Raw genomic sequence first — 17,076 nt, 5'->3', positions numbered from 1 at the left:
AGGAACATTTTCAGTGCAGATGACAGTTCAGATTTTAAAAGAGATTACATGTTGTCATATAAAACCCAATTACTTACATTCATTTTTTACATTTCTGCTCTTGCTGGCAGTTGTTTCCATGCATCTGAATCACAGCACAGGTGGGAAAATAAGGATAAGCATAGACAAAAATATATAGAATGAGGGGAAATGTATTTTATAATACATTTTATATATATATATATATATATATATATATATATATATATAAAACGAAGGGGGAAAAAAGATAATGATACCGAAACCCTAAAAACACTGATCAGAGAGCTCTTAAAAATCAAATTCTATCCTTCCATCTGTCAAAACAGATTTCAGAAATGAGCCATTTGCATCCACTACCACCTCCCTACCCGCAGAATCACCCGCAACGTGAGTCCTGCGAGCACCGGGAGCCGGGGCTCAGCCCGGGCTGGCCGCGCTCGGCCGCCGGGCCCGGCCTGCGGAAGCCTCCGCCCGCGGGCAGGCGGGGACAGCAGGGAAGGAGGCGGGAAGAGTGGGGGAAGAGCCGCGGAAAGGAGCCCCGGCGGCGGGAGGGGCCCCCGGGCGCGGTGCGGGGAGGCCGCGCCAGCTCCGGGAGCAGCTGTCCCGCGGGGAGCCTTCCCCGCCCGCCCAGCCCGGGACAGCAGCGGCCCGGGCGGCCGCGATGGACTCCGGCAGCGAGACCCACGAGCTCAACGGGACGGCGGAGGGCGCGGAGTCGGCGGCCGAGGAGCAGGTGAGGGCCGGGCGGCGTCCGGGGCCCGCGGCCTTCCCGGCGCTTTGGCCGTCCCGGGGCCGGGGGGCCGGGGCTCCGCGGGCGCGGTGGCGGTCGGTGCTGCTCGGTTTTATTGCTGGCTCTCTACCTGCATTCCGCGCCGCTCCCACGGCGAGGCCGCTGCCGGTCCGTGCCCCGGCAGAGCATCCAGACTGCTCCCGGCTCCTGCACCTGTCTCCAGGACCCTCCTGCCCCGGGACCGGCCGCAGCTCGCTGTGCCCGCGGGGCTTTGCCCACACGGCTGGCTTGGGACAGGTACCCGTGCGGAATAAGCAATTACAAAACTAGGAGGAATTACTGAAGTGGTTGCGCCTGTATGGTTAATTTCCATGCAGTAATCAAAATAAAAACAAGAATACCCAGCTTTTTCCTACTCTCATGTCAAAACATACCAGACATCCTCGCTGGGAAGTATTCATCCCACGTTCTGTTTAAATATAAAGGATGTTTGCGGAGCATGCCTCTTATCTGAATAAAACAGATGGGTAAAAGAGTATCTTTTATCTTGTTTTGGAAAGGACTAAACTCTAAAAGCAGCTCTTACTCCAGCCTAAGTCTCTGCCACACAGAAACCACTGTACTAAACTCTCTTCTGTGTCCCTGGTAAAACGTTCTGGTTACAGACAGACTGGGCTGATCGTGTAGTGCATCTGTCCTTCCTCCATCCCTCCCTCCCTGCCAAACCCTGGGAGTCATGAATATCAAACCAAGAAAAATAAAAACCTGGTTTTAATAGATCCTGGAAATCCTACCTAAAGTGAATCAAGGCAGGTCAAACTGATGGCCTGGAGTAGTTTTCTGTAAACGTCTGGCTTCTCAGCAGTTTTCTCATTTTTGTGACATAGCCTTATGATTGCATCACAAGTACTCTTGATGGGGGTTTCTTCCCCAATGTGGTCTGCTGGAGGAGTTTCTCGGGAACTTTCCTGTTTTACTTCATCTTCAGTTGCAAGCAACCCTCATTTTGTTACATCTTTTCCATCAAAACTCAAGTTCTCAGTGAGTGCCATATAAAGAATAAGCAGTAAGACATGCTATTCCATTGTTTTAAATGTATATAGTGGCACTTCAGTGAACTTCATAAACACTTTTCTAATTTTCTCACACACACGAAGTATATTATGGTAAAACAGATGTGGACAGATTTTTCAAGAACCTATCTCTGAATAGAAGATATCTTAAAAAATCTGCCAGTGTTCACAATTCACACAAACAAAAGAACACCCCAGCTCAGCAGCAACCTAAACCTGGAGAGACCATGTGCAGGTGCCTCAGTCTTCCATATTGGAGTCAAAAGTGTGTCTGCTTTGAGGAATACTCACGGGCATTGGAACATGGGTCACCCGTCCCAGCATCTGTCCTCTCCTCAAAACAGACTCTCTTGCACATCATCACCACAGATCACTGCCTTCTCATACAGAAGAGCTGACATGAAATGCAGGTGTAATTGTTACCCTCAAAGCAAACAGATTAAAAAAAGATCGGGTAAGTTCTCGGTAGTTCTGAACAAGTGGTCACACAGTGGTTTGATGTGGTTTATTTTTATTCCAACATTCATTTGAATACATATTTTAGCAGCTATTAAGCTTTAGGAGCAAGAAATTCATTGCCTCTAGGATAGGGCTGGTGTGGCACACCTCAATGAATAATGTGTGTAATTACACCTGGCAGAAGTATCTTTCTCTTCTTTAAAGGATCTGTTCATACAAGTACAGGTTGTAACTGTTTTTTGATCCATCTAGTTGCTTTTCTTGTTCATGGTCCCTATTGAAACATTCTCCATCCACCATGTTGTAAAATCTAGTTTAGTGTTTCCAAGACAACAGGATGTGCTAGATGAAGGAGTTAAAGAAGAGCTATGAAAAAGGTGAACAAGAATTGGATAGCAGAAATAAACAGCTTTAATGATGTTATTCCTAAAAATGTGTTGAAGTCTGTATATTAATTCAGAAGTAATTTGGAACATAAAAGTAATTTGAAACAAGGCAGTTTCTTTGCATCATACTGCAAATAACCAGCTTGTAGGAACTTGAAATTATTTTGCTGCATATAGTCTGAAATTGTATGTTCTCGTTACTCATATCAAACTGAATTTGGAGTATTCTGTATACTCCAAATATTGATACTATTGGTGATAAGTTTTGCTTGCATGTTTTTTAAGTAGCTAAGCAGTCTGTTTATCACAAAAAATAGTCCACAGCCCAGTTGTGAGAAATAGTATTGTAAAACAAAATGACTGGAATGAGTAGTAATAATGCAAGGCAGAAAAAATTATACAGGAGCAAACTTCTGTTTAAATAGCTGTGTGAAAAAGTTTAAGTTACTCCTTCATTTCACAAAGTTATTCATGAGGTGTGCTGATTATTTTACATTATTTAATGAGTAGAAATATTCTAACTGCATGCTGGAACCAATATAGCTTTAGGAAAACAGTGCTTGGCCCTCAGCAGACTGTACTTTTTCCTTTTTTAATATTAATTTTTTTAGCTCTCAGGAGTCAACATGATTACCACGGTTTTTTTCTTATTGTAGTCATACTTGCATTTTCTGTTTGTATAAAAGTGATTTCTCTTAAGCACAGGGTTTTGAAGCTGCTAGAAAATCATGATGTCTATGAAATACAAACACATGCTGAATTTTTCCCTTTTTCTGTTTTTATTTTTTAATTTGCCTGCAACCACAGCATGTGAAGATGTGATTGCAGAGTTCTCACAAACCAGTTAGTGTTACACTGGATTGGTACTTGGGTAAACATCTCCCTCCTCTCCTCAAAATAAAATTTCCATAGGAAATGAAACTGATGATTCATTCCACGGTCAGGAGTAGGGGTTTTTTTCTCTCTTGTGTCAGTGCTAAACTGAACAAGTGATCTAATTTTTTTTTTAAAGGAAAAACCACTGAATATCTTCTGAGGAAGTGTACAAAGGATCCATTAGAGATAAAGAGACCACGAGGATGGTGCAGGGCCTGAAGGGGAAGCCTTGGTCTGTTCAGCTGAAGAAGAGGAGGCTGAGGGGAGATTCACTGGGGTCAACAACTTCCTCTGGGGGGCAGAGGAGGGGCACTGTAGCAAGTTTCCGTTGTTTTATAAATTCTGACTTATTCCTAAACACAAGAGTTTCAGGAAGCTTGCTCTATGGCATTACAAACCCAGAGGTCATTCTGATCCATTCTCATTTTGAGTCAAGGCTGCTGGTCCATAAAATTGCATTAATAACTAACCCCAAGTAGAAAGAAATCCTTACAGTAGCAATTTACTGTATTTGGAAAAGATCCTGTATTGTTTTCAAATATTTCCATTTTCAGTACTGTTTCCTTCTGTTGAATCACCAGGTGGGGCTTAGCTGTGATTCATGAAACTCAGCACCGAAGACATTTGCTGCAGATCCACTTGTATTTGCTTTTTAATAAATATAACCAGTAAATCCTTTCTGTGTTTCAAAGGAACTCTGTTCTTTTGGATGTACCATTGAAATGGGGAGTGAAGGAAAGCAGGGCCAATTTCCTGACTCACACAGGAGACTGTGAACCAGTACCATGCAATTTGGAGTGAAGGTTCCATCCTAGAGAAACGAAAACGTGCCCATTTAGGACATGGCATTGTAGCTTTATCCTTGGAGAGTGCAGTGCTATGGGTGAGCAAACAGCCCCTGTTTCTGTGAGGAGACCCAGCGTGGTACTGCTGTGGGACAGCACCATGTCACTGGGAAAATCAGCTCTTCCAGTCACACATGGAGCAAGAGGGAAATGCTTTTCACTCCTGTCCTTTGTCTAACTGTGTACAGACCAGTGGGCAGGTTGTTGTGCTGAGAGACTGAATCTTTGCAGCACTGGGGACCTGAAGGCAGGCAGGGAATACTGCAAGGAATCCTGCAAGGAATGCAGTCCCAGCTGCACCTGGCTCTTACACACATGTGAGCACACATGCTGGCTTTGCTCAAAGTCCTTTGGAGACACGAACACAAGGGCTTAGCTTGTCTCTACCAAGGAATTGGAATGTTCACTGTGTGTGAGGAGGTGTTTTGGTTGCACTAAGGCTGAAGCAGGTCACGTGCAGGGCATACTGCTCTTTTGCCAAGTGACACCTGCAGGAAAAGCCTTCATTTACATGCATCCTAGCAACTCTCCAGACTTTCCACTGTCCCTGTCCACAGCCCTGTGGGTGCTCACAGCAGTGAGTGTTTGGTGCTGTGGGCTGCACATGTTGCTGCATGTCTGCAATCTCCCTGAAACCCTGAAGCTGCATAACCAAGTTTTACTATCATTTCTGTTGTACCGCCTGTGACTCTGCTGAGCTTAAGGCAACATCTCTTCTTTCATTGCCTGTCTGTATATTGCTGTGTAACACACAGTCTGATCTTGAAAACGTGCCCATGTAGTACTGACTGCATCAGCTTCAGTACCTCTGGCAGTGGCCCTCAGCTTGCTCTCAGAAGACCAGGCTAATTTGCTTTTTGTTTTTGTTTTTGTTTGTTTGTTTGTTTGTTAGTTTTATGGTTTTCCAGCATCAGTCAGGAGACATGAAGTGAATATTTTCATGGGGTTTTCATGATTACAGGCTGAGAAAAAGCTCTGACTTTTGCTGCTGCCTTTTGACAAATTACACTCAGTCAAATATTCAGGCTTATGATGGATGACAACATGTCTGGTGAAAATAGGTCAAGTTTGGTGCTTAAATGCCTTGGAAAATCTGGCAATGTGTACATGAATATCTACCCTATTTAAAAGGAGGCTTTTAGGTCAGGACTGTGGCAAGCCTGGCTTGGGAGTTAATCATCTTTAGTGCTGCTTAGGAGAGTAATTAGAATGTGTCTTCTGCATTTGAAATAACCTGCAAAGCCAGACTTCTTTCACAGGATTTTCTGGCAAGAAAGAACACATTTGGGCAGTAAAAAAGTCTCTAAGAAGTAGGTTTAAGGAAGTCTGCTAGAATAAGCTTAGTTTTCATATGTTTGTCTATTATTTTTGAAGTCTAGAAGTAAGAACAGCAAGAATGAAAATCCTAACCTGTTCAGAGATAGCAGGATAGATCACTTGCTCTTCTTCCTCGTGGAGTTGGGCAGCAAAATCTAACCTAGTTACCCTAAGCTGCATCTAATCCATGGAGAAATAAGCACCTCTGGGAGACAGGCAGTCAAATTTCAAGTCAGGTCACGTGAATCATCATCAGGAAACACTCATATTCATCCCATTGGGTTAATTAGCCCTAGGTTTGCCTTGCAGTTGGTTTTTATTTTCCTGCTTGTTTGCAGAGCAATTAAAAAACTCAAACAAATTGAAAAACAACCCCAAACCAAAACCAGCTGGTGTGAAAATGGGGGCAAAATATTCCCTTGTAATTGGGCAATTCTTGGCAACAACAGATCATATGATAGTTGACTGGAAAAACGTCTGTCTGTGAGTGTATGAATAGCCCTGGACACTGGCATGGCAGAGCAGCAAGGAAAGGAGGGCAAGCAAAGCTCACATAGTAGCCAACTTCACATCAGTCCTATTTTAAGGACTCATGAGTAATGAAGAAACTTTTTGGATGTGTGATGAGAGAAAGTGAATTTAATAAATATTTTATAATAAAAAAATAAATATATAAAAATATATAATAAATATAAATATATATAATTTATATTTATTTAAGAAATATAAATATATAAAAAATAAATATTTTTAAGTCTGCCTTCAGGAGTAAGTTAATCACAACAACCTGTTGTTTGCTGGATTGTGTTACGGTGGTTTTTCCCTCCCAACTTTTTCTCAGTGCAAACTTTTCAGCCTTTACAGTCTCTCCTTTTCCCAGGGTAGAAACACGCTGACTGTTTAGACTGATCCTGTAGGCACACTGGAAAAAGTGCCAAAAGGCAGTAGAGGCAGACACTGTTTTCTGTTCTTCTCTGGAGGACAGGGGTAACAGTGGGAAAGCTGCACAGAAATCTCAGCACTGCTGTGGCTGTGGCCTGTATGATCACAGGAATCATTTGATGGGCCAGGTGATGTCTCACTCACCGCCAGTTAAGAGATGTGAATAACCATTTTTCTCTCTGGTGGCTGCAGCGCCGATCGTGGCAGTGGTTCCAAAGGAACAGACCCATCAACATCAACCACTATGCGAACAAGAAGAGTGCGGCCGAGAGCATGCTGGACATCGCCCTGCTGATGGCCAATGCCTCCCAGCTCAAAGCTGTCATGGAGCAAGGGCCCTCCTTTTCCTTCTACGTCCCACTGATCGTTCTCATCAGCCTGTCGCTCACCCTGCAAATTGTGGTGGGGGTGCTCCTCATATTCCTTGGTAGGTAGCAACAGCAAGAGCCACTGGCTTGTATGTTTCTTGTAGGACACAGCCTATAAGATGGTAAATAAACACACTTTTTGCTTTTAAAGAGCCTTTACATTAGAACCAATTCAGAATCTTTTAGGTTGGAAAAGACCTCTAAGATCATCTAGTCCAAAAGTTAACCCAGCACTGCCCTGTTCACTTTTAAACCATGTGCAGAAACATCACAATTTCATGTCTTTTAATTATCTCTAGGGGTGGTGACTCAAGTGCTTCCCTGGGCAACCTATTCCAATGCTTGACAACCCTTTCAGTGAAGAAATTTTTTCTAATATCCAAAAATACAGATTTTCTCTTGAAACCATAGAAATATTGCAACAAAAGGAGGAAGGGCAACTTTATGTGAAATCTTCAATTTTTATCAACTTCCTCCTACTCATTTGCCCATACTATGAATATTTTTTTCTCCAGAAAGCCTGAGCAGGAAGGGAAATTATGAAATATTGCAGAAGAAGCACCAGTAGGCCAGATAGGATAATGCAGTCTATCCAGTTTGATCATAATGTTTTTGGCAAGACCTGTTACTTAATCTTATGACTGAAATATATTTCTTCCATATCAGCCATATAAGAAAATATTGTGAATATGGAACTCCAAAAAGGAAGTGAAAGTCAAAATGTTCATCATCAATCGTCATGTTGGTGTGGTAGGTTGTCTTTAGCTTGGCTGTGTTGCAATCAAATCCAACTGCATCTGCCATTGCCCACCTGGAATAAATGACACCATCACTGGCAGGAAACATTTTTGCTCGTGGTATGGGATCACTTACTTTCAGAGTGTTTTTCAAAACTCGCCCTTTACTTTAGTGGGACTAGGTAACTGATCTTGGGCCTAAGATAAATGGAAAGACAGAGTTCACACGTGGGATTTAATGAGTTATGGGTGCCACCTTTGACATCCCTGTCAATCTTTCAATGTTCTGCTCTCTTACCACAGCTGACAAAACAAAATTCTCTTCAAGGAGAAAGTTCTTAGGGATCCAGGATACACATGGCTTGTAATATTCAAAGTTGATAGCTTCTTTCTTTCTTACTGAAGAGATGGAATACAGCTGTCTCTGTGTTTGTTAGAGTTGGTGCAATAGCAGAATCTAGGACTTAGCTCAGAGGAAATTCCAGAAGGGGACTGGAAAAAAAACAACCTGTTGATGCTGGGACATGTGGGAAGAGAGTAATGGAAAAATCAGCAAAATACTTTTATGTTTCTTGGTTGAAGGCATCTCCCTGGTTGTTTCAGCAGACTTTGAGGCTGTAAACAATCTCCCTGTCTTTCTGTTGGGTGATAATTTCTCAGTTGATGCTGATACTACTCTTTAATGCTTGTCTCTGCAAGACACTGCTAAAACGATTTAAATTGCTGTCAATTTTATTTTTGTCATATTGAGGATGATAGAGCCCTTGGCTTATGGTGATGCACTCTTGGAGTAGTGTTGCCCTGCTGAGGTCAGAAACAGAAGGAAGACAGGAAATAGGACATGAAGATGTGAGGATATAGGTATCAGAGCAATAACTTGCTTTTCACAATGTGTATTTTATAGTTTTGGCTGGCAGGAATAGTTTGCTTCAGTCCAGCCATGAAATTCTGTCTCTTCAGGCTCTCACACGGCCAAACAAAAGTCTGTGCCACCATCAGTTTCTTTCTTGAGTCAGGGTTTTATCCTGGGAGCTACTAGTTCTCATGGTTTCTACTAGGTATTAAAAGCATTTCCTCTTTCTAAAGAGCCTTTCATGAAAACAATGTGAGAAATGTTCAGTGAATTTGTGCTTGGAAGTAATTTGGTGCCCTTAACTTTTTGGAAGAAAAGTAAAGGATGTCTTAAAATACTTTCAGTGGCATGAAATTATAGTAATCCACTGTAATAAACGAGTTAGAGAATAACTGTTCTTAAGAACATTTTCAAAACACCCTCATCTTAAGTGCTGTAATTACAAAGATAGGATTACTGCAATTCTACTTCAAAATTTAAAGCTCTTCCTAAACTGACAAGTATTACTTGTCTTGTCTCACCCTCTTTGGACAAAGGGACAGCTCTGAAAGTTTCAGTTTGCATTTCAGCATGATCACATAACAGGTCAGGCCATTATTGCCTTTCCATTTTAATCCGACTGTCTCAAGTGTTCTTATTCCGTGTTTTAGAACGAATGATTCCATTTCATTTATTCTTCATTCCCATGGCAGTTCCTGAGTCCTTCCAGGTCAGGTTGGGATGCGGGCACCCACATGCCTCCCTGTGCTTTACAGATATGTAAACTCCTTTTAAGGTTGAAGTACTACTGAACTTACATTATTTCATGCCTGCGCAGGTGTGCAGTAGCTTCTCAGGGCAGTTCCCCCACACTGTTTTTCAATGCTTTGTCTGGCCTGTGATATTTGACTACACTGCTTTAGCAAACAGGACTTGAGCAGGCACCCAGAATTCCTTGAAACCAAAACAGCATTATTAGGGATCCCAGGTGAACCTGGCTGTTAGCAGTTCAGCATCATGAGTGTATTTACGACCACTTAGCTACTTCAGCAATAAGGGATATTGGTTCAGTGGTCCACTGCTGCAGTATGGAACAGGGTGGTGATGATACAGGCAAATAACAAGATTATTTTGTGTGGTAGAGTCACAAGCTGTATGTCTATGTATGTGCCTATCAGAAGGAGCTCTATGTTTTATGTTGCTGTAAAAACTTGTCTGGTATAAACTTTCTCTCACATGTTGTGCACACGCAGACACAAGCTCCAGTGATTTCTGCTCTTGAGAACATGGAGTCTTAATAGACAAAACCCATTCTCCGAACATGTATTCATCACTCCACCAGCATCAAAGGAATGTAGCCAAGGGTCTGAACTTCAGGGCCCTTACTGCCAGAGACAGGAAATCACATGTTGTTTCAGTGGGTATGCTAGCATTTGGTCAAAGTTGGACCTGATGACCCTGGAGGTCTTTTCCAGACTTAATGATTGTATGATGCCAGGCAAGTGCCCCAGGGTTCTCGCTGTCTTAAACCAAACTTATTATCAGCCCAGTGTAACTAATTTGTATGTTATCACGAGGCCTGGAATCAAAGCTTACACTATATTAATGTTATCTCCCTTATGTGAGCCTCCTTCACTCCCTTTAGCAGTTCAAGCAAAAAACAGCTGCAAGAAACAAAGGACAATGTTTATACAGTGGATGCTCTGTGTAGAAAGGACTGCAGCTACACTGCTCTGACATCTGCCTCTGTTTAACAGATAGAGTGCCCTTGCTTTCTAAAAAGAGAGTCAGGGAAAAAGCAGGAGTATGAGGGAATACAAGCTGTGGAGGGGGCACCGGTACAGAAAAAATCCAGCACCAGCAATGAGATTTGTAGCATTGTAACTAGGAAGTTTAACTTTGTCCAGTCAGGGCTTCAAGCTTCATGTATTCAGGACTGAAATAATTTTTAAATGCTTAAAAGTCTGCAACAAAGCTAGGCTTTAAAAACATCAAGAACTTGAAAGATTTCTTGTGATGTTAGTGCATCCATTACTTGCCATGTGTCTCCACAGAGATTGGATGCTAATTACTGAAAGTTAATAGGCTCCTTGTGGTTACAGACCTTCCCCTTAGCACTTTCACTGTCACTGCAGAATTTGCCTTCCCTTTAAATATGACTGATCTAAATAGGTTAAGATAAGATAAATTCTTTAACTACAGCAGTGTGAAATCTTTTATTCTGGATTTTGAAGTATACATATCATTAAATATTTTTTCTCTTTTCTCTTTGAAGTAAAATATGACCTTAACAACCCTGCAAAACATGGAAAGCTGAATTTCCTCAACAATCTTGCAACCGGACTAGTATTCATTATAGTAGTTGTGAATATTTTTATCACTGCCTTTGGAGTGCAGAAACCAGTTGCTGAGTCAGCATCAAGACAGTAAGGATCAGGTGAGTGTGGTCTCCAGCAGCATGGGGTATCAGGGCACAGCATCCAGGAATGCAGGGCACACTGGGGCACTTCAGAAGCAGCCACAGGCTGATCTGTACTGTCCAAGTTCTTGCTGAGTTCACTTCCCTTTAGTGCAAAAGCAGAAGCTGCTGGGAACTGATAAGTTATTAGAGTGTGTTTGTGAATGTGGAGTTCTGAAGTTGACGGCAGGACATGTGTCACCCATAGGAAGTATAAGGATTGCCCTGGCCTAGCCACTCCTTTTCCCTACTGCTGACTGAGACAGAAAGGGAAGTAATGTTGTTCTGTTTTCTCCAAATGCCTGTCCTTTTTTAAAGGAAGGTTTGCACTTCACACTGAAGATGATCTATTTCCAAGTAGCTAGGGCTATTAAATCTGACATATAACACTGCACATGCTGGTGTCTCTCAGTTCCTGTGCTGGCTCCAGTTCATGGGGCTCCTCTGTCCTCCACTGGACAGGGCTTTGCTCGGTGGGAGGCTCAGCCTGCTATGATAAGCACTGTCACTTCACATGTGCCCATTTAGGACAATGTTGTTGCTCTACCTGCACTTTCAGCTTTGTTCTTTACTTACACAGAAGGATAAATATAGGAATTATTGGGATCGAACTCAGCATCTTCCTAGCATCATAGCTATGATGAGCAGTTTGGGAGGACATAAACCTAAATTGTAGGCTTGTAACTCAAGAAGCACCATGGTCATCATCTGCCTTTAAAATAGCACTGCTAAGTCTGTGTGTGCCAGCATTGCTCTGGCTCTTGGTCTCCCAGATCTCAGCCCAGGGTCAGAGACTTGCTGAAGAAGGAATGACTGGGCTGACAGGCCATGGTGCACTGTGTGCTACACAGACAGCCTGTGCATATAACATTACTGCTTCTGGCAAACTTCTACCTGAAATCCTTTCTCCATGAAAGAGAAGATACAAGGCCTTTAAACCATTAACCTGTAGATGAACAGTGCAGTAGAAATCTGTAAGAAGAATGGGAGTCAAACCAAAATTTATCATCAGTTGAAACAGCATGGGGGGAAATCAGTGCAAAAACTTCCTAGGAAGATGAAAATGACATTAATTTATCTCAGGGTGTAGGTGGAATTTTCTGCTTTAACAAAAACATATGAAATTCTGGCAGTGAAACAAGATGGTTTATTGCATTTTCTGGCTATAGTCGCTACAAACAGACTAATAAATATTTAATTTTAACAGCTAACAGCACATAGATGATCTGAGCTATTATCAGAAATACAGTTATTTACAGTTATATATTACAGAATATTAACTTTGGCAGTACATGTTAAAGCAGTACTGAAAGCACTAACCCCAAAATTACACTGGCAAAGCCAGGAGAACTGCATGAAGGATAATTGGAATTTTAGCTGCCTTCACAGGATGAAACACACACAATACCAGGGACAGAGGCAGAGAAAAGTATTTGAAATAGGCATAAGGAAGCTCAGAACAGAGCCAGCAGCTGTGGGCTCCTGCCTCCATGCTCTCAAACATGCAGATTCCTAATTAAACAACCAAATGTGGTGTCCAGAAGCATTTTTTTGCTGCAGACTTGTTAAATGTGAAAGTTCTGTATTGCTTTGGAACATTACAGCTGCTTTTTGCTCATTTGTACCCATTGCCATTGCTAAAAACATCTGGTCATCTGAATGTAACTTGAAAAATAAGTGATTTTAAGTCTGTTGCCACAGTCTCCTCAAAACCCTGAGAGAAGTGGGTGGCCACCATTGTCTGGCTTCACCTTTACTATTACCCTTTTACACAGAAAACTCCCCCTTTAAAGCAAATGTGTCATTTACTGTAATTCCTGTATCACTAAAATACTAATGTCTTTGTGTTTCAGAGATCTGGAGAATTCATTTTAGATGCCATTTGCAGTTGAGCCAGCTACACTGGACACAGTGGGGAAGGAAAGAGAATTTGAAGAAGCTGGATGCACCAAGCAGCTTTCTCAAGCTTCCAACACACTTGTATACCTGAAATTTTCCCATGTGTTGATATTTAACTGTTTGGCATCTCAGAAAAGGTTGATTTTGCCCCAAGGATACTGTTTTTCTGGAATATTGGCATTTCAATTTCTGAAGAAAGTTAATTTTTTTTCAGAGAAGTGCCGTAAACTCATGAAACTCAAGGAAATACCATCTGGTAGCACTTCACAGGACTTTTCTTTTTACGTGCCTTTAGTCTTTGTGGAAATTTGTCATTTCCACCATTGTAAGAAATGTCAGGCCTTGGATTCTGACATGGTCACATTTTCCTTTATTTCACAGCTTGTCACCAAGCCCATGTACTCTGTAGCCCAGCAGGGCTCTTCCTTTGCAGCGTGCTAAGGTAGCTGTGCCTTGTTTTTCTTTTTTTTTCCAATCTAGCTAAAGCAAAGATGAGACAAACAGAAACAAGCAGCATTCTTTTATCTGGTTTTGTTCACAGGTACAATTTGTATTGTTTCTTCTGGACATACTTAAAATTTCCTGTCCTTCATGCACAGACACAAATAACCTAACTGTTAATGGTTTCTTACCATGAACTGCTATTCTGTGTATTTTGTGCATTATATGTATTTGAATCATAGAGTAGTTTGGATTCAAGGGACCTTTAAAAGACATCCAGTCCCACCCCTGCCATGGGCAGGGACACCTTCCACTGTCCCAGGTTGCTCCAAGTCTCACTATCCAGCCTGGCCTTGGACACTGCCAGGGATCCAGGGGCAGCCACAGCTGCTCTGGGCACCTTGTGCCAGGGCCTCCCCACCCTCATTGTAAAAGGTTCCTTCTTGTATCAAATTTCTGCAAACTCTGCCACCTTTTCTAGGCCCAGCTGGTAAATTGAAAGATCCAGAGTGAACTTCACCTGCTAAATTGGTACCAAGTACCTGTCAGCAGCACTTCAAATGGCAAAATGAACAGAGTTTTTCTCTCTCGTTTCCTCTCTCCCTTCCCATCATTGATTGCTGCAGTTTAGTTACTTTTATGAGTTTATGGCTAAAAGCAAAACCAATTTTTTAATTTTTATTTTTAAATATATATATAGAGAGATATAATTATCTTTGAGGCTCTTACCTGCTGGCTCAGGAACTTACACTTTTTCTAAATGCACTATTGCTAGTAATAGTGTAGATTGCAAGAATTTCTTCAACAAAAACATTTTAGTCATTTTATTTCTAAAGTATCATGCCTGCAGTCATAAAAATTTGAGTTTTCTAGGTTGCACTTATATGTAGATGCAGATTTGTATTAATCAATTTTCTTAGCCTCAATTTTCAAGTGCTCTCTTGTACATAAGAATGGAAGATTAACTTCATGTGTCTCATCTCATTTACAGTTTTTATTATTGTCCTTTCTCTTTGGTTATGTCTTAAAGCCTATTGATGTACGAGACTGTCATGTATGTTCTGTTAGAATTACTAATGAAAAACAAATCAAACTTGTGTGATTAGTAATGGAATAGACAGGCTTTTTTATTTTCTAACTTGTCTTTTGTTGCTTCATTTCCATTGTAACATGTATTTAACTAGTATCCAGCTGGCAGTGGTTTAATTGTGTGTGCTGTTCTAATTTAAACAGAGCTCAGGATAAGTTCTGAATGAGGCATGCAGGATAACTTCCTGTATTATTTTTTACAAACCACTGACTGCTGCAGGACTTTTCATGCGCACTCGTGTCTGTCATGCTTCTGAAGCTGCTTCCCATGTCTTTTATTGTGATTAAGTAAGATTTGCAAAACATTCTCAGACATGAAATCTGTACTTTAAGTCTCTGAAGCCTTCAGAGTTCATGTATTTTTTAGCAGACAGAAGCATCTGCAATTGGGTTTCAAGTATAAATAATTTAATCACAGGATTATTATTCTTTTAAGTCAGGTGCTGCTTTAAAGTCCTGGCAAGTATTTCCGAGGGGCAGCAAACAAATACATAGGTTTGACTCATTCTTGGACTTGTTCTTTTGTTTGCTGTGCTTTTTCAGAGTTCTTTGTTGGTGGCAAATATCTCTTTTAAAAAGAGGTCATCAATAATGAAGTGAGATTAATTTTCCAGGCTATGTGGGGAGCAGGTCATGCCAGGTCAGCCGTTTGCTTCTGTTTCATAAGCTCTGGGCAGGGTGAACACTGCTCATGGTCCTTCTCATTAGTCCCTTCAGCATCCAGAGCAGCCTGGGCTGGGATTTTCAGCATAGCTGTACTTACTGAAGCAGGTGACAACAGCCATATTTACTGGAACTGACTCTTAAGTGTTTATCTTCTAAACCAGGTCACTGCTGGAGCTTATTCTGATGCTGAGTCTTACATAAAAGAGGCTGAAGCAGAAAACAGCATCCTGGTTTCTGTATCCCCTCAGCTGCCACTCCTGTGTTCTAATTAACAACTGTACCCACAGTGAGGTTGCAGATGACATCAAGGTTACTGGGAGAATTGATCTGCTGTCAGGCAAGAAGGCTCAATAGGTTTTATCTGGATAGGCTGGGTCTGAGGTCAGTGGCCTGAGGTTGAACAGGGCCAAGTGCCAGGTCCTGTCCTTGGGTCACAGCAGCCTCTGCAGCTCCAGGCTGAGCCAGAGGGGCTGGAAAGGGCCTGGCAGGAAAGGCCCTGGGGGTGCTGGTGGCAGTGGCTGAACAGGAGTCCAGCTGGGCAAGAAGGACCAGCCCTGGTGTGGCAGCAGGAGCAGGACAGTGCCCATCCCCTGTGCTGGTACTGCTGAGACCCCACCTCCAGTCCTGGGGTCAGTTTTGGGCCCCTCACAACAAGAAAGAGCTTGAGGGGCTGGAGCGTGTCCAGAGAAGGGAACAGAGCTGGGGAAGGGGCTCAGCCTGGAGAAAAGGAGGCTCAGGGGGAACCTTCTGGCTCTGCACAATCTCTGACAGGAGGGGACAGCCAGGGGATTGGGCTCTGCTCCAGGGAACAGGGACAGAGGAGAGGGAACAGCCTCAGCTGGGCTGGGGCAGGCTGAGGGTGGACATTGGGAGGAATCGAACAGCACCAGTTCCTGGAGTGGGCAGTAAGCTCCAGAGGAGCTGAGCCCAGGTGCTTTTCTGAGATCATAGTGCAGCCTGAAAAGGGGCTGGGGGAGGCACCAGGACCCCATCCACCCAGAGCCTGCAGCGGCCTTGCCAGAGTCCTTTAGTATTCACAGCTGATCAACAAAGCCAAACCAGAGACAGAAGCTGAGATGTCCCTAGAGAAAGAAGTAAACTGAAATAAATGAGAAGGCAGTCCAGAAGAGATAAATAACAGCATGGCTACAGCAGGCCTTAGGGCAGAGTTTCCACCAGAGCCTGGGTTGCACACAAGTGCTGCAGGGTGATGTGTCAGCTGTACCCAGAGTTTCGCCTCTCTCCCCACCACTAGTTATGCCCATCCTGACATTTGAACATGTCCAGCAGCAGTGAGAGGGCAGAGGGGGAAGAAGCATGGGCATAGCTGACCCTACAACTTCGGCTGATTGATAGCAGACAGCTCTAGGGCATGTCAGGAAGCAAACACACATTGCTGGAAGTACATCGACAGCAAAGAGACTGACAGGAAAACGTGGTATATAAAGGCTGCACTGTTGGCAGGGATTTCTTATTTTCACTGTATGAAATCAGAGTCACAGAATCACTGAATCATTTAGGATGGAAGAGATCTCAAAGATCATTGAGTCCAACCTTTGACCGGCTCTGCCTGTAAATGCCCCACTCATCCTCGCTCCTGATGGTCCATGGCCATGCCAGTGGGAGGGTCACTGACGTGGCATTGCAGGATAGGTTATGAAACACAGGATAGAATCTTTTCAGAGTAATATCTAACCAATAATGATCCAACTTCCTAGCAGGGTGGTGACAAAACATTACCTGCCCTCCTATTGGATGCTATGGGTTATTTTGAATTCACTTTTCTCTTCCTCCATAGTCTGTTGAAGGTCTGTTTTCATGGTTCATTTTATCTCCTTGGGTTCTCATAACAAGAATTGTTTACTAACCAGGCTGCCTTCCCAAAAAGAGTGCCACTGCTCCCAACCAGGAACAGAATCTTATCAATGGCCCTTCAT

General features: G+C 42.7%; 1 protein-coding gene across 1 annotated transcript; it reads left to right on the top strand.

Annotated features, from left to right (window-relative positions):
* The first annotated feature begins 531 nt into the window (after window positions 1-531).
* Window positions 532-14,644, top strand: NINJ1 (ninjurin 1). Its single transcript, XM_079317000.1, has 4 exons — window positions 532-754; window positions 6,842-7,076; window positions 10,862-11,023; window positions 12,898-14,644. The coding sequence occupies exons 1-3, from the start codon at window positions 683-685 to the stop codon at window positions 11,014-11,016; spliced, it is 462 nt and encodes a 153-aa protein (XP_079173126.1). The 5' UTR covers window positions 532-682; the 3' UTR covers window positions 11,017-11,023; window positions 12,898-14,644.
* Window positions 14,645-17,076: the final 2,432 nt, after the last annotated feature.

This window comes from Erithacus rubecula, assembly GCF_903797595.1.
Source record: "Erithacus rubecula genome assembly, chromosome: 13".
Classification (NCBI taxonomy): domain Eukaryota; kingdom Metazoa; phylum Chordata; class Aves; order Passeriformes; family Muscicapidae; genus Erithacus; species Erithacus rubecula.
Note: the sequence above shows the minus strand (reverse complement) of the source record. Positions and strands in the feature narration are given on the sequence as shown.

Bases quoted from the DNA above. Each gene is read 5' to 3' on its own strand.
- NINJ1 (XM_079317000.1), top strand. From the start codon at position 683: ATGGACTCCGGCAGCGAGACCCACGAGCTCAACGGGACGGCGGAGGGC. The intron at 755-6,841 runs GTGAGGGCCGGG...TGGTGGCTGCAG, and splicing joins AGTCGGCGGCCGAGGAGCAG to CGCCGATCGTGGCAGTGGTT. The intron at 7,077-10,861 runs GTAGGTAGCAAC...TTCTCTTTGAAG, and splicing joins GGTGCTCCTCATATTCCTTG to TAAAATATGACCTTAACAAC.